This window comes from Periplaneta americana, chromosome 1 (assembly GCF_040183065.1).
Source record: "Periplaneta americana isolate PAMFEO1 chromosome 1, P.americana_PAMFEO1_priV1, whole genome shotgun sequence".
Taxonomy (NCBI): Eukaryota; Metazoa; Arthropoda; class Insecta; order Blattodea; family Blattidae; genus Periplaneta; species Periplaneta americana.
Window position 1 is genome coordinate 103,591,588 of NC_091117.1, and position 18,247 is coordinate 103,609,834.

General features: G+C 35.2%; 1 protein-coding gene across 14 annotated transcripts in view; it reads left to right on the forward strand.

The window, feature by feature from the left end:
* The window catches only part of Gug (arginine-glutamic acid dipeptide repeats grunge), a 257,116-nt gene that overhangs the window by 165,603 nt on the left and 73,266 nt on the right, over positions 1–18,247 (forward strand). For all 14 annotated transcript variants that reach the window (XM_069825198.1, XM_069825188.1, XM_069825191.1 and 11 more), the window contains 2 exons: positions 3,116–3,347; positions 15,055–15,223. In XM_069825198.1, coding sequence (XP_069681299.1) covers positions 3,116–3,347; positions 15,055–15,223 — 401 coding nt within the window. The remainder of the gene's footprint in view (positions 1–3,115; positions 3,348–15,054; positions 15,224–18,247) is intronic.

Sequence of the window (18,247 nt, forward strand, 5' to 3'; positions counted from 1 at the left end):
CCTGTCACGCATGCAATCCACTAGTTTGTGCGGATATCCACTGGAATGTGTCGCCATTCCTCTTGCAACATGGCACTCAATTGGACAATGAAACTTGGCCACATGTTTCGGCTGCTACCATGCAGTGGTATGCTGACAATAATGTTCACCTGTTAGACTGGCCTGCATAGAATCCTGAGCTCAGTCCCATTGAGCACCTTTTGAACGAATTGGACCGGCAATTGAGATCTCGAGAGATGCACTGAAATTATTGCCAGTTGCATGAAGTGTACAGTAACAACGCAATTTCACCCGAAGCAATTGCACACAGATATTGAAGATCAGTACCAGTAGGAAAGGCAGTCAACTGCAGCAATGAATGAGAATGTAAACACGTTCATAGCTTGATTCATTACAAACAGCCAAATCACAGTGAACGAGATCACAGATGAATTTGGTATTGCACATGGAAGTGTGCACCACATTATTGGAGTGTGTCTGGAGTTTCACAAAATTTGTGCATTGTGGATATCTTACTTATGGACATAATGGGACGAGGAACAGCTGTTTTAAACAGTTCTCACATGTTCGGGTCATTAGCACTGAAGAGGAAGTGACTTTTTGGACAGTATCATGACTGGGATGTGTTGGGTCAATGACATCTTACCAGAAATGAAATAGAGGCCACATGAATGAAACATTTCAATTCTCTGCCCCTGAAAAAGTGCTGAACAGTTTCCTCTGCTGGAAATGTGATGCTGATCATTTTCTTCATCAAACAAGGTGTTGTGTATACTGAATTCTTGACCAAGTGCACAACAAAATGCAATAGCATATTGTGGGACCCTGGAAAGGCTATGAAAGGCAATTAAAGATTGACAGCTAGGAAAACTTTAAAAAGTATTGTGATTCTTCATGACAGTGCTACACCTCATTTGACATGCGTTACTGGGGTCCTGCTGGAAAAATTCAAGTAAGAGGTATGGAAACACTTTCTCTATAGTCCCAATCTTTCGTCATGTGATTTCCATGTATTTGGTCCAGTGTAAGTGAGCCTTGCAAAGCAGTGATATGCCTCCAATGAGAAAGTCCAAAATATGATGCAAGAATGGTTATCACATGTCAGATGGGAATTTTTTGAAGAAGGCATAGCAAAATTTTGTGAAACATTACGACAAATGTTTAAAATGAACTTGATGGTTATGTAAAAAAAAGTAGCTCTTGCGTTACACCTTCAAATAAATAAAATAATACATCAAAATATGTTCAATATGTTGTTTTTCTTATGGAAGTGCAACTATCTCTTTTACTCTCTTTTATTTGTCACTCTTCATTTAGTAGTCGTGGTGGTGGTGGTGGTGGTTACTACCACCCCCCACGCCCACCCCCCCACCACCAAGTTATGTGTTATATTTTGTTTTGTTTTCCTTTTTATGTATTGGGATGATTATATCTCTACTAATCACTTGGTATGTTATTTAACACATTGACTGCCACTTGACGCTTATATACGTCCCTATACGTGCTGTGAGACGTATATACGCTTCAAGCGGCAGTCAACGTGTTAAAGGTAAGCATCGAGAAGACAGTTTTGAAAATATCCATAGAATGAGGATTGGAATATTAAGCTGTCAGATATAAATTAAGACGAAGGTCAATAAGTTTACATATTTATGATCAGAAATAAATGCAGATGAATTAATTGAGAACGAGAGTAGTAAAAAATACAGAAAAGTTAAAAGTATTCAACATGATTAAACAATTAATTTGTAACCAAGATATAGGAACCTATAAAGAGCAAGAAAGCAATGTATAAACGTAGGTATTTTAAATTTCAAGCCAGTCTTAATGTGTGCTTCAGAAAGATTGACATACACAAAAAGAGATCTAAGCAAACCCCATGCTTCAGACGTGAAAGTGGAATATGCAGTTTTACATAGAACAAGGAAATACCAAATAAGTAACAATAGCGTGAGCACTCAGAACATAGAAAAATTAACATCAAATTAGAAAACAGTTGGCTGAAGTGATTCAGACAGACGTTACCAAAAAGAATGTTAAATCTAAAGGTAAAAGGAAAACAACCAAGAGGAAGACCACGGGAAAGATGGGCCAAATTAAGGGAAATATATAGGAATGGGAATATGAATGGGAAGAAATACCGTATTTACTCGCATGGCTTTTCTTTGTACTGCTGTATGTCAGTTGTAATGCCTTGAGCCTGAGCTTGACTTAATCTAATGTCTGATCATGATGTAAAACTTTGCGCGTAAAATATACATATCAAAATTAATTTCTTAATTATTCAAAGAAAATAAACATACATGGATTTTGCACTGCACTGCTTTCAGCAGGCAACAAATCCAATTTATATTCCTTGTTGTTAGAGGAATCATAGACTTTTTTATTGTAGAAGTGATGAATAAAAATCGTGGGTTTACCATGCTTATTTTTTCGATATTTGGAATCTTTACGAAATACATTCTTGAAGAGAAAAGTAGTATCCAATTTTGTATGAAGAAAGGGAGAGAAATTACGCAAAGAAAATCAATCAATCAATCTTTTTAATGTATCCCCCAGTTTGCTGACAGCATAAAGTCCACTATAGTCCACTGTAGTCTATTCAGTTGTTTTTCATGCAAAGAAAATAAAATTCTGAAAAATAGGTCTTCCAAAAAGAGCAAAGGATAGTATTGACGTCGTCATAGTCATCAGTCTCCAACAGAGGCTGAAGACAATATAAAATAATTAATGTTCAGTATAAATCTTGTACCAAGACATTGGGATTAATGTATTTCCCACTTAGTGTGTTGTCGTACATCTCTTCTATTTTCTTCTTTCATTCCTACTCTCTATAAGCTAGTTAAGACAGTTATACAGTATTTAGATTAATCTTTTGCTTTACAAAATAAGAAAGCTATATTTTTTCCAAGTCTAAATATCATTCAAACAGTAATCTTGACTTTTTTTCTTCATTATTTCATTAGAATTATCAGACTTACTTCTCAGCAATGCAAAGGTAAATTAATGTAACTTAATTTCAGTAAGTTGTGTGTTAATGGTTTGGCTGCACGTTGAAATGCTGTGTCCACTACAAGACTTGTGTAAGTCTGTGCCTGTGTGCTTGTTTGTGTAGGCCCACATCACCACTCGTCACGACACTTGCCCCCGGGTTTGCCGGATGAAGTGAAGACAGAACCTTTAAGTCTGTCAGGCAGTGCAGGAGTGAGTGGTGACCTGAGTGACCCACAGATGGGAATTCAGCAGCCAGAGGAAGAAGAAGTGCCAAGTCCAAACCATATACCACGAGGTCCCAGTCCTGAACCCAAGATAGAAGATACAGAATGTCACAGAAGTCAGAGTGCCATGTTAGTAATATCCATCATCAAGTTTCTCTATTAAAGCATTACTTGTACTATTAGGCTAAAATACCTACAGGATTTCGAAAAATTGGTGAATCATTGTTTCCTTGATATATTTAATCTTTAAATGGATATACATAAAAAATGTAAACAAAATTCACTTCCTAAGGAACATTTCGTGTTTATGCTTAGACACATTTTAATACGAATAGTAATCAGAAATTCAGAAATATCATAGGAAATGAGATCCTCAATTTAAAGATTTTGAGCATACATTTTACAATACCATAAAGTGGGGTTATTCTGAAAACAGCTTCAATTTTCGTTCTCTTTGATCTACATGAAATGTAAGCTCAATAGAACACATTTCTTACATGTTGTTAGATGACTAACAGATAGAAATGGAATAAGAAGACAGTTGATGTTGATATTTGAAGTGAATGAACCCAACAATTAGCATAGCAATTGACGGTTGAAATTTTTATTATTGTAACTGACAATCAATTTTAAGTGTGTGTCATAAATATACAGATATTTTTGTTTTTTGAAAAGTGGATAAGCAAATGTATACTTCCGTGCGAAGAATAATGGAAGTAATATATTTTTAACTTCGTTATAATCCATGGACTAGAGATCTTGTTTTGTTGGGGCTTTTCTGAAATATGTTGTTGTTTTATCAAATGCTTGGCTCTGGCAGTGAAGCCATTAGCTCTCTCGCTGTCCAGTATCTAGTGCTTCACAGGTTTGAAGATGTTCTTCAGCCATTTCCTCTTCTTTGTTGCACAGGGGACAATTTGGATTTGTATAGATACCCAATTTGTTTAAATGTTTTGCTAAATAATCATGTTCTGTAATTAGTCCAAATTTTGCTACTGCCATTTTACGGGGTGTTTGTGGAATGATTTCTGGATTATTGATTAAAATATTCCATTTTTTATCTTTAGCTTGTTTGTGTAAATTCTGTATATTTGTCTTTATATTTATTTTTAATTAATCTTTTTTATAGATATGAAAGGTAAATTCTTAGTTTTATTTCGAATTAATTTGGAGCCTTTTTATGTAAGGAGATCAGCAGTTTCATTGCCAGTAATTCCACAATGTGCAAGTATCCATTTCAAGTGAACATTTTTCTGTAACTTGTGAAGTTGTTGTATCATTTTCTGGCATTCCTGAATTTGGATTGACATAATTTTATGTGAGTTCAGTGCATAGATGCTGCTTTAGAATCTGTGAGTATGACAGTTTTTTTTTTTTAATTTGTCTATTCTATGTAAGAGCTATTGTAACACAATATGAATGGCTGTTATTTCTGCATCAAAATTTGTCGTATGATATCCAACTGGTTGATAAAATGAGAATAATTCACATGTAGCTTCTAATCCTGGATTACTATTAGCTATAGACCTATCTGTGTATATGTGTAACCATTTTTCTGGTGTGTAAGTTATCTGTTATTCACAGCTTCCAATGCTAGAGCCTTCAATACAGGTTTCGATGTTTCAGGTTTTGTAACTGATTCTTCTAATTCCAGTTGGGTGTTAATTGGTTGAAAGGTTGAAGGATTTTCTCTGATCATAATATTTTCTTTAGATTGAGGAAGATTGTTCTCTGTTTTTATGTTTGTAACTTTTGATAGGAAGCTTTCTTGCGTTTTTTAAATTAGTTGGTTGTAATTGTCGTTTTTCTCCCACTTTGTTGTTGGTATTCTTAGCATTTTTTCATGTTGAATTAACGATTCTTCTTCTTTTTCTTTTTTTGAGATATAGTATGGGGTTATTCTGAATTGGAAGATTTGGTTACTTCGTCAAATAACATAACTGAAACGAAGTATAATAAGACTTAAAACATTTGAATGCAGCATATTGTAACCTGTTGGCAGTTAGTGCCTTTTCAGCTACATCCTTATATTATGTGACTAGGCCTTTGTTCCATATATGAGTTAGGGCATTTTTCCAGATATGAATTAGTTCCCTCAAGTTGGTGATATTGAAACAGTTTACAAGGCTGAAATAATCAAAGTATTACCTGATCCAGAGTTTGCATTGCTGGGAGGACAAATTAAATTTGCTTTTGACATTAAAGTGCCTAATTTGCAGTGATGTAAACAAGTATGGTTACCGTCAAGTGAGGTGAGTTCAAACACAGTGGTGAGTTCAGACAGTATTGTTACTCTCTCTTTTATGACAGTCAGTTTACACTACAGTGTGAGTTAATGACTCCCGCACTTAACAGAACCTTAATAGATGCTGCAAGTGACACGTGCTTCCTGTTTCCACTGATTGGTTTTGTTTGGCCTTTTAAATTTTACGATGCAATAGCTGAGATTTTTACAATGTGGATACTTTCATAGTTGTAGGTTGAGGGATATATAAGAAAAGCTTTGGTTGTGCACTTTGCAGTTTCTTAAAGTGTTTAGAAAGCCACAGTTCAGTTGCATTATTGTTTATCATATCCTTCTAGTAAGCATATTTGTGACTAAGAAAACAGTGTGGGGTGAGTTCGGGCAATGCCATGTGAATACAAAAGTAAGCCGGGTGTTAGGCAAAGAGGTCGTTATGACCGGAAGAAGCTTGAAAAAGCCGTAAAATACATTAAAGAGGGAAAATTACCCTATAGGAAGGCATCTGACCTGTATGGAATTTCCAAATGAACATTGGAAAACAAACTTAATGTGGCAAACCCGACATGCCCGCTACCCTGCAACTTGACCTCAAATGTTCGTCGTTGAATGATGGTTGAAAAGGAGGGGACTGTGCTAGAACTGGAAGCATTTGTAGTTGTTAATTTATTATACTTATCAACAGGGGAAGAAAAAACTTACAAGACAGTTTGTTAGTGTCGTAAATGAAGTGGGGGCAAGGAATGTTGAAGTGAAATTTTTGCGTCATACGGAAGCAGTAAGTCAGTGTTTGGTTTTCCACAAGAGCCTGATGAGGACACCGTAACAAAAGACCAAATTGCAAAAGTGCTATAAACTCCAATACATGACAAAAGGAAATTTGTTTAAAAAAAAAAATAATCTAAAGTGTGTGAATTTGTAAACAGAAAATAATAATTGAGAATAGTTTGTTCCAGTTTTAACATTGTGTAAAGGTGTAAAGAGTTTTCCTAATTAATTATCAACATCACTTTCTTCTATTTTTATTGTTTATTATCAACTTTTACGATTTTGTTTGTTAAGAATTTCTAATATGATCTATTCACAGCTGATTATTTTAAGCTTATTGGAGACATAATTTTAAATATTAGGAGACATTTTGTCTTCATATATAAAGTTTGTGTTTGTAAAGGAATAAAGGGAATGTTTTCATGCAAATTATATGTCATTTTAATTTGCAATACTTATGTTTTATATTCCAATATAGCCTTATTATCCCAACATTAAAAAACAAAAAGAAATTATGTCTTAACTCACCTCACAGTGGGACAACTTCAGACATAAATAAATAACTATTTAATGTCCCAACTCACCCCAATGCTGGGGTGAGTTCTTAACTTTATATTAATTTCTATAAATTGCAGTAATCAATAACTATTAATAACTAATTAGGGAATCTGTTCCTTAGATGTATACCCAACAATTTAGGTAATTTCTATATTTATTGCATTTTTTAATTTACAAACTATATAAAAAATGTTTCAAAACCTTCTGAACTCACCCCACTTGACGGTAGTTCAAACAAAGTTAAGAGCTATTAATGTTTATGTATAATTTTGTTTTATGTATCAATACGTATGTTTAACTCTAAGTTTGTCTTAATATTGGTAAACAAAAGTTTTTAGAAATTATCGTTCTTTTATTATGTATCAGATTAATCAGAATAAAATAATCTATGAGACAATAGTTCCAGGATAGCCTCTGGTTGCATCTACAAGCATTCTGTATTTAAAAACAATGTAGTTTCAGAATAGCCCCAACCATATCTTCAACAATTTTAAATAGTGCTTATGTTGGTGATGAAGTGCTTTATTTTAATTATTAAGTAGCATATAAATGCAACATTAGGTACCAAGTAAAAAGAACTAAATTATTAATTATATGGTTTTCATAATGCTTTATGCCTCCAGTAGTTCGATATAGCAGCATTGTTCCTCTGGTAAATGATCTAATCTTAAACATAAAAAATAATGAGAAATTGAACTCATTGATAAATATTGTGTCTGAAGAGAACAGGGAATGGGGATAAGTGGTATAGGTGACATGTAATTTTAACTGTCTGGCTTTTCGAAGGCTAAACCTGAGATGATCCAGGCACAGTTTTAACTGCAGTCACTCATATGGTTTAGCATACGTGTTACATTGAGTAGAAAGGAATTTCCTACAGGTCACATCTTAATATTGAGGTTTGTTCTGATGGTATTACTGATAATGTAAACTAAAAGTCGAGGTAAGTAAGGTCCTTTGTTGCATGGATGCTGAGTAGTCAGTTGCAATTAAAATGTACAGCAGTGTACATAGTATAGATTCCATCTTTTAATTTATTTGTTGTTTCTCATAGCTCAATCCTATTTTACTGCAGAGATAATATTGTTTGACTTAAGTTTATCTCTTTCTGTTAAAACAATTCTTATTAAGACTGGACTATAATATGGCCATATGTATGCTCATGTCAGGTACTCGCCAAAATGTCATGACTTGTCATTTTATTACGTGTTATACAAACTATTTACAGGGAAATTTCATAAATATGCATGCATAATAGTCAAAATGACATTACGTAATTTTAATTTGATTCCTAACTTTGCAACAGCAACTTAATTCATTGTCTTTGTACACATAGTAAATTTGTTATGATTATGGGAACTTAAAGTAACTACCACTAAATCAGGAAGATGAGGAAAACTAAGCTGTTGTCAGATATAGGAATGGTGAAGTGACAGATGGTCGAGTGACACTTGTGACAGATAGTCGAGTGACACTTACCTCCACACACAGATTGGCATTGCTGGTCATGCAGTGTTGCCTAGTAGAATAATGTTTCAACCATGTGGAAAAACTTCAAACAGACGACTGGGCCAAGGAAATCACAAGTGACGAAGCGAAGGCATTCATCATCAATCTGAATAATGACTAGAGTTGATGAGATGAGTGAAGACAGTGACTAAGAAACTATACACTATGTTGAAGCTAGAAATTGGTTCCTGCTACATTATAATTTAATGTAAACGTAGTTTTTAATCTATATTACAGAATCCAGTGTGTAATGTCTAAGGAACAGTTAGAAAACAACCATTCAGAATATGATGATGAAGCTTTCATTGCAGTTAATTGTGGGAAGGGAAACTCTGAAAGGCAGAACATAACACTTAAAATTAATTACGGTACTTACTTACTTATATATGGCTTTTAGAGAATCTGGAGATTCATTGCCGCCTTCACATAGGCCCACCATCAGACTCTATCCTAACCAAGATTAATTAATCCAGTCCCTACCATCATATCCCACCTCCCTCAAATCTATTTTAATATTATCCTCTCATCTATGTCTTGGTTTGCCCAAAGGTCTTTTTTTCCTCAAGTCTGCCAACTAGTACTCTATATGCACTTCTGGATTCACCCATATGTGCTACATTCCTGCCCATCTCAAATGTCTGGATTTAATGTTCCTAATGTCTGGATTTAATGTTCCTAATTATCTTAGGTGAAGAATATAATGCGTGTAGTTCTGCGTTGTGTAAATTTCTCCACTCTTCTGTAACTTCATTCCTCTTAACACACATCGAAATATGTTCCAAAAATGTGCGTGTAATGCCTACCCACTCCACTTGCGTGATTAGGGTTCCGCATATTACGGATAGATGGCAGGATTATGATTCATTTTCAAGTTGCACACCACTTTGGCGAGTCACGCTATGCATAATGTGTATCTGTGGATAGTTATGTCATGTACTAGGGTGAGTGTATGTGTAAATGTTCGTGTAAGTGTAGTTTAGGGAATGGTTGAAGATGATGATGATGATGATGATGATGATGATGATGATGATGATGATGATGATGATGATGATGATGATGATGATGATGATGATGATGAGGAGGAGGAGGAGGAGGAGTAGGAGGAGGAGGAAAGGAGTGCCGACACATAGTCTACTCCTGTCAAATAGCACCAAGGGGGGCTGCCAGGCTTAACATCTCCAGCCAATGGACGAATTTTTTTTTTTCTTCCCCATTTTAGTAGGTTATTTTGCGACGCTTTATCAACAGCTTAGGTTATTTAGCGTCTGAATGAGATGAAGGTGATAATGCCGGTGAAATGAGTCCGGGGTCCAACACCAAAAGTTACCCAGCATTAGCTCATATTGGGTTGAGGGAAAACCACATAAAAAATCTCAACCAGGTAACTTTCCCCGACCGGGAATCGAACCCGGGCCACCTGGTTTTGCGGCTAGACGCGCTAACCATTACTCCACAGATGTGGACTCCAACAGACGAATCGCTATCAGCAGTGACTTATGCCTTCTCTACATATGCACTGTGGAGAGATTTTGCATTTAACTCAGTCATATTGGTGCACAATTTAGTGATTAGAAGTTGTACACCACCTCTCCTAGTCCCGAAGTAGAAATTTTACATAAAAATTTCTGACCCCGCCGGGAATCGAACCCGGGCCAGCTAGTCTGGAGACAGACGTGCTGCCACAGAGCTAACTCAGCCTATGTTCCAGAAATGTAGAAAGTTATATTGTAAACCATAAACAAATAGTTTAATAAAACTTAAAACAGATTTTAATAATGGAATCCGAAAGTACTTACTGTGTTCCATGTCCTGTGCTGGCACACCTTATTCGTGTCACTTATGAGGTTCCAACATGTCTTCAGACAGTTGACTAAACACCACCACCACCACCACCACCACCACCACCACCACCACCACCACCACCACCACCACCACCACCACCACCACTGTTGCCATTGTTGTCATTATCACCATCATCTCCTCATCCTCATTCTCATTTATGAATTGGCAGTTATCTATGTTCTGTTTATAAATTGTATCACACAGAATTTCTTAATCCTAACTTTACAGGTTTAGTTTACAGTTTTAAAACTTACGAATATTTTGAAGGGAATATATTAGTTACTTTCTATTTCAGGCTTTGTAACTTCAGTTTGATTTAAAAAAGTGCTTCTTTGTTTTAGTTGGAAAAATAATGATAATATTTCGGAATACGTATGATAACTTTCTTGTGTTAAATTTTAACGTACCTTGTTAACATGTTCGAACCTATTTTCGGTCATCTTTGGAACTGGTCGTTGTTGGTCTTGGCGCTTCTTGTTTCCTGTGTGGGTGCGTTCGTAATATAGAGTCAAAGAGTGTATGTGTTTTGAAATTGAGTTGTGTGTTGAGAATATTGTTGGGGTGTGTTTTCGTATGTCTGTATATTTCATATTGTTCTAGTGTGTTGAGTTTCTGGCTTTTTGGTTGGATATGCAGTATTTTCATGTCTGTGTTGATGTCTCTGTACTGCACATCCAACCAAAAAGCCAGAAACTCAACACACTAGAATAATATGAAATATACAGACACACGAAAACACACCCCAACGATATTCTCAACACACAACTCAATTTCAAAACACATACACTCTTTGACTCTACATTACGAATGCACCCACACAGGAAACAAGAAGCGCCAAGACCAACAACGACCAGTTCTGAAGATGACCGAAAATAGGTCGAAACATGTTAACAAGGTACATTAAAATTTAACACAAGAAAGTTCTTATCATACATATTCCGAAGTGATACGGTGTTAAAAGTTGTGTAATCAAGATGATAATATTGTTATCTAAATTCCAGTTACATATTTTAGAACTAAAAGTATCTTTACAATCTTCAAAGAATTACAACTGAATCAATCCTCTCTCATATTCATATTCCTACAAACGGCCCAAATGATAATTATAAATGTATAATCTTAGTAGTATATTATTTAAACTTTAAAGTATTTCCTTATAATTTTAATACTAAATGTTCGTAAATTATATTTGGTGCTAAAATGATTAGTTGATATACCGTTTTGTGACAACATAGTGAAGTAATGACTAATTTTAATTATATGGATTTGACAATTAACCTTCAGACTACCAAGCTCTAAGCCCAACACCAACTACCAAGCAGGGTCAGACAAGACCCCGAGGAGAAATTGCTTTATAAAGAACAATGAAAATACTATGTAATAAAATACTTATAGAAAATTATAAATATAGTGCATTTTGAAAATACAACATATTTAAAGAATGAATTCGGAAACAATGTAAGTCCAATTGTACTCTAACCTAACTGAAATTTTCTTCTCTAGTAGCCTACACTTTTCTTATTTCGAATTCATGCATTCAAGTTTTTCACAATTTCTTCCGTGAGTTCAAATTAAAAGTTCAAACTAATTTAGGGCAGATATACTTTCGACAATAAAAGCAAAAATATTCACAAAAAAATAAATAGGGTGTACAACTGAACAGAAGAAATTTATGCAACAGATTTCACATACGAAGTCTACTTCACAGTTTCACTGCATGGAAAACACATTCTTTTGGTTATTTTCTTTATATAGCTTTCGCACATGCATTTTTTTTTACACATTTCATAGGATTCACTAGCATATCTGTCAGTTTTCTAAGGCACAACTGACATTGGCTTTTTTTTCATAGCTTGATTGGGAGTTCACCATCTTTTCCCATAGTCTCTGGCTAAGGAACAAGATATCTCATTGCACTTATTGCTGGTTTATGAAATCCTGTGGGATGATGAAGTCGTCGTTTCATTTTCGGAATGATCGACTCGTTCCCAAATTGGAACAGAAATTTCCTTCTTCCATGCGTAGAACTTGACTGAAGATGAGGATTCTTCGCCTTCCATACTAAATAAGGATTGAGACCCCCAATGTCGACAATGTTCAGGAATAAGATACAAGTTCATCGTCTTGTGCTTGTATTCACAGAATATTCATTTACCATTTTGTCGATAGACTGCGCTTGTTTGAGAGTAACGTAAATTCAGTTCTTCTCTATGGCAGTGAGACATGGAAAGTGACAAAATACCTCACTCATAAATTCCAAACATTTGTGAATAGTTGTTTACAAAACATATTGAGGGTATGGTGGCCGAACGTCATTTCCAATACATTACTTTGGAAGAAGATGCAACAGAAGCCCATTGATCTGGAGATAAAAAGAAGAAAATGGTGGTGGGTTGGACACAGGGGAGTAAGAGAAGAGAAAGACCCAGGATAACGTGGTGGGGTTTGTTCAAGAAGAAGCCCAAAATCTAGGGAAGAACTGGAGAGAAGTGAATGCCTTGGCCGCAAATAGGTCAAAATGGCGCTCTCCATAGGGAGACGCAGGACATTGAATGTAAGTATTTTGTCCATAGTATCGACACCCCCCTTTTAGGGCTAGGCAAAAATACCTTGGATATTCCTTGCCTATTCTTTCTCATTGTTCCATACAGTGTCAAATATTTCTTGTAAAGTTCACTTGCAAGTGGAATAGTTGTAAGAAAGAATATGTCGTAATGCCGTATCGTCCTTGTAGGCAGCTGGTTAGGACAAACCTACTTTTTGACACTGATTTTTTCAGGAGCAGCCCCTTCTTTTCCAGTGTACACCTATAAGTTTATTGCATAACTTGATTCTACATCAACCAGGGCCCAAATTTTCATTTCATACTTACCAGCTTTCGACTTCATATAAATTATGAAAGGGCAGCGTCCTTGGAAAGTAACAAGTTGTTGAGCTACAATCCTAATTCACATCTTACAGTAGATGGACTTAGTGGGCGACAAACAAACTGAAGACATCTCTGATATCAGCCAGTTTATCATTTCGCCTCTTTTCATCTCTTGTACTAGTGTCATCAAATCTGATGAATGTCGATAAATGCAAAAATAGAGTTCGAGATATTGCAGCAAGAAATATGTCTCTTTTGTACATGGGAGTTGTAGTTCATAAGGACTCTATGACTCCCGTTTAGCTTTCAAAGCACTCATGGTTATCAAAAATGCTTACATTACATCGCCTTCTGTTGGCAGCCATTGTCTCTGTTTGTCTGGACTCTCTGTATTTCATTCTTCATGAAAATCCTGTGCCTTATTAGTACAGTCTACTATAAGTTTTCAAATACTATCACCAAAAAAATATCTTGAAAGCATCATTCATTGTCTGAATTCTCTGAGATGCACATGTCGGAGGCACTCCAACAATATTTTGAACTGTTCGTCGCGTGGCTTTTGGTGGACTTTTAGACCAAGACATTCCATTTTTACTCGTATAATTTTCATAAATCTGCATATCATCAATTTTCATCTTCACCAACATCATCATCAGTATCACTATTTTCTATTTCATCTGCTACTTCTTCAACCACTTCTATTAGTCTCTTCTAATTCTGACAGATAAACTATTTCTTCATTTTCACTCTCATTCTCACTCTGTATCATATGAGTCATTTCAAAAACATGTTCCTGATTATGTAGGCCTACGTCATATATTTTCCTGTCCTGCGCCATGGTGTCATGGTGTAAGGCATCCCGCCTAGGACTCCCGTTATGGAATACGCGCTGGTTCGAGTCCTCATGGGGGAAGAAATTTTCTCAGTGTATGGGACCGGTGCCCACCCAGCATCGTGATACATTTGGGGAGCTACAATAGGTAGTGAAAATTCAGTTTCGCAAACCAGCTGTAACGGCTGGGTGGATCATCGTGCTAATCACACGATACCTCCATTCTGGTTGGATGATTGTCCACCTCTGCTTCGGCATGTGGACGTGAGGCCAGCAGCCGGCTGGTCGGTCTAGGCCCTTCACGGGCTGTAGCGCCATGGATTTATATATTTTCCTTCCTGACATTTTTATGTATCAAGAAGAGTAATCGTGTACAACTCAATCTAAACCAATAATCTACTGAACAAAAAGTGAAAACAAATTCCCAACAACAATGGACAAACAATTTGAGATGCCTGAAAGGCTTACCAGCAACAACAATAGGCAAAGAAAATAAACTGGTGACAAAAGTTTTGTACAACACAAACTACCAAGAGGGGTCAACAGAGACCCCACTGAATAAAAATAAATATAATTCTCTTAGGGATGGAACACTTATGTAACCAACACGACAGACATGATGCGATAAACAAATCTGACAATAACAAGAAGTATCAATGTGCACAGATAATGTTTTCATATGAAAATAATAAAAAATTTGCAGTGGGGTCTCTTCTGACCCCGCTTGGTAGTCCGAAGGTTAATATATGGATTTGGTTTTTAAAGTTAAATGAAGTTGGATAGTAATATATACATTCTATTGTAGCAGAGTTATTTTATTGTGGATATGGGAACCTTAACAGAATAAACACTCTATTCATTTACATATACACACTTAAAATGTAAATAATTATTATAACAGTGATAAAGATGAATTTTTGCTTTCACTGTTAAAATTAATTTACCGTAAGTCTGAAATTATAGTCATTAGGAACATGAGTTTTGTGATACAGTTACACAACTTCAGAAATGTAATCTTCATCTTACGATGTTTGGTGACTTCAGAAATGTTCTTCCTTGAAAAGGATTGAATACTGACATGAGGCCTCTGTTTCATATGTATTACTTAACAGAAAATACATAATGTAATGTATAAATGTAGGTATTGTAATTCAGTGAGTGAGAAGATAAGGATCACTGAAAAAATATATCACCCACATGGTTATGTTATTTGCAGATTTCTGCGCCACTGGAATCGAGGGGACTTCAATTCATGCACCCGCACAGATCTGACATTCAAACCTGTACCAGACTCGAAACTAGCAAGAAAACGAGAAGAAAGACTGCGTAAACAAGCAGAGAAAGAACGTGAAGATAGAGAAAAGGCTGCAGCACAAGCACAAGCTGTGAGTATCATGTATAAGAATAGTTGTCATTCTTGGCTGACTCTTTTAGTTGACTTTATCATTAACAAAGTTTTCGTTATTTAGCTTTGCACTGGAAATAAATTGCATGTAACATGAATTCAGTGTATCTACAAAGATCATGAAATCAAGCCATTGTAATGCAGTGTCGTAGAACTTAAACAATACTCAATGAGAATTAGCTGCTTATACTACTCAAGAAGCAAAATTATAAGTATACATAATTTTATATTCGACATAATTTTATATTCACAGAAGGGAGAGTATCCCTTCTAAGAATATTTTATCTTATTCCTTTCTCCCCCTTTTTTATTTTATCAAATACTGTATACAGTATGTATTTCTTTTATGTCAGGTATTTGACTTGCATCCTTCCCTAATTCCACGAGGCAAACCAAAAAAGTACACCCCATTCTGGACAGAAAACCTGAATTTATTGAAACAAGATAGAGATAAAGCAAGAACCAAAGCAGAACATAGCAAAACACCAGAAGATACTCAAGATTGGAGGAAGAAGGCTGCCATTCTTAAAAAAGCAATCATAACAGCAAAAAAGAACAGTTTCAATAAATTTATTGAAAATATTAATTACAGAACTGATAGTGCTAAAACATATAAATTTCTGAAGAATATTTCCAATACACAGGAAAATACTAGCCAACCTATTATTTATAATAACAAAACACTAACAGATAGTAGAGATATAGCAAACGCATTTAATAAACACTACTCAAACTCTCACAGATTACATCCCAATATAAAAAAAACTGACAAATTTATCAAAAGAGAATTACATAAAAATAATAAAAACAATATTACTAGTACTATCACAAAACCTGAAATATTTCATCAAAATTTTACTTCCAAAGAATTAACTCTAGCTATACAAAATTTAAAAATCAAGAAATCTCCTGGCCCCGACAACATTCATTCCGAATTTTTTAAACATCTGGGGGAAAAAGCCAAGTCTGTACTTTTATCCATTTTCAATTTATCATGGAACACCTCAATTCCTGCAGCTTGGAAAAAAGTAATCATTGTACCAATTCACAAAAAAGGGGAACCTGCTCATGATGTTAATAGTTATCGACCAATAGCACTATTAAGCATGGAGTCCATGATCTCCAACAGATTAACTTGGTATTTAGAATCCCAAAATCTTTTATCACCAAGACAAGCCGGCTTTCGACAACTACACTCTACCAATGAACAAGTCATACGCCTCGGCCAAGAAATAAAAGACAGTTTTAACAAGAAAGAAGATACCTTGGCAATATTTATTGACTTTCAGTTAGCATATGACTCTGTTTGGAGAAATAAATTATTACTAAAACTCCAGAAATTAGGTATCTCCAGCAATATGTTCAGATGGATATCAGAATTCCTTAGTCAACGATTCATTGCCACTAAATTCAATAATTCACTTTCTACTTACAGACAAACATATCGAGGTCTACCTCAGGGCACTGTCCTCAGCACAACTTTATTCAATATTTATATAAATGACTTACTCTCCCTATTAGAGGAATCAAACATGAAAACAGTACTGTTTGCAGATGATATAGTTTTGTGGACTTCCGGATCTTACAGACATAGAGACAAAATTCAAAATTCTGCTCTTAAAGCTGTAAATCAACTACATGAATGGAATACATCAAATTTGATGACACTCAATTTAAGCAAAAGTAACTACCAAATATTTTCACTCGGTAAAAAAGAAAGAGAATTCAATATCCAATGCAATGGCCAACACCTTCCTAGGACTTATGAATCCAAATATCTTGGAGTTATTTTCGATAGTAAGTTAACATGGAGCAACCATTTGAAATACATTTCTGAAAAAGCTCGTAAAAGATTCTCCCTTCTAAAAAGACTAGCAGGAAAGAAATGGGGATGCTCTAAGAATACTTTGAACTCTACATACAAAATGTTTATACAGCCTGTGCTGACATACTGTGGAGAAATTTTAATTACTTCACCTTTCATAAACGAAATAGAATATGTTCAAAACCAAGCTCTCAGACTCATTACTGGTGGAATCAAAACAACTCCAATAGATTCTATGAGATTCCTCACTAATATTAACAGCATCAAAATGACAATAGAAGAAAAAGCACTGATTCAATATGAAAAACTTCTCAGATTACCAGGAAACAATTGGCATTCATACAGTCCTCTCTGTAGATTGAAAGCTCAAAAAAGTTTCATATCCATTGTTCAAGAATTAAAACAGAAAATCAATATCCCGAATTTAAAAGAAAACTTACAAATTAAACCAAACCCTTTAACTCTATTAAATATAGAATATAATCTAAATTTAACAGAAGAAATACTAAAATCAGAAGTAAACACTGAAATACTGAAACAATTGTCTTTAGAGACAATTAATATTAGGTACCCTCCACAAAACTGGCTTCATTTATACACCGACAGATCCTTGATCTCCAGAGAACAAGGTGCTGGTGCAGGTGTTACGTGCTGTCTCTTCTCACTTTATAGATCACTTGGATATGGAACAATAAGTTTTGATGGTGAAATCATTGCAATAAGTGAAAGTCTCAGGAATCTTCTATGCCACATCAATAAATTTAAGAATGCAGTTATATTGTCAGACTCCAAAGCAGCTGTTCTATTAATAGTCTCTAAACACACACCTTCATCTCAAACAGCAGAAATAACTAAAATGCTCTCTCAATTAATATCACTCAATAAAAGAATTGTAGGAGAAACTGCACTTAGTGTCCCGCAAGAAATTTTTCAAAGTCCAATGATGGGACACTGCGCATGCGCAAGACACAGATAAGTAAAGGAGCTACCACACCATAGATAAAGCTAGTGCTCTAATAGTAACATGTACTTAAACCGTTTTAGCAGGTACATTTCACAATAGCTGAGACTCAACATAACAAATGGCGGCAGTTATATTGCATGGTTTAGGGCCGTTTTCTCCAAAGTTAGTTAAACTTGGGATAAATTAAACCCGTTCAACTTTACTATTCAGTTTAA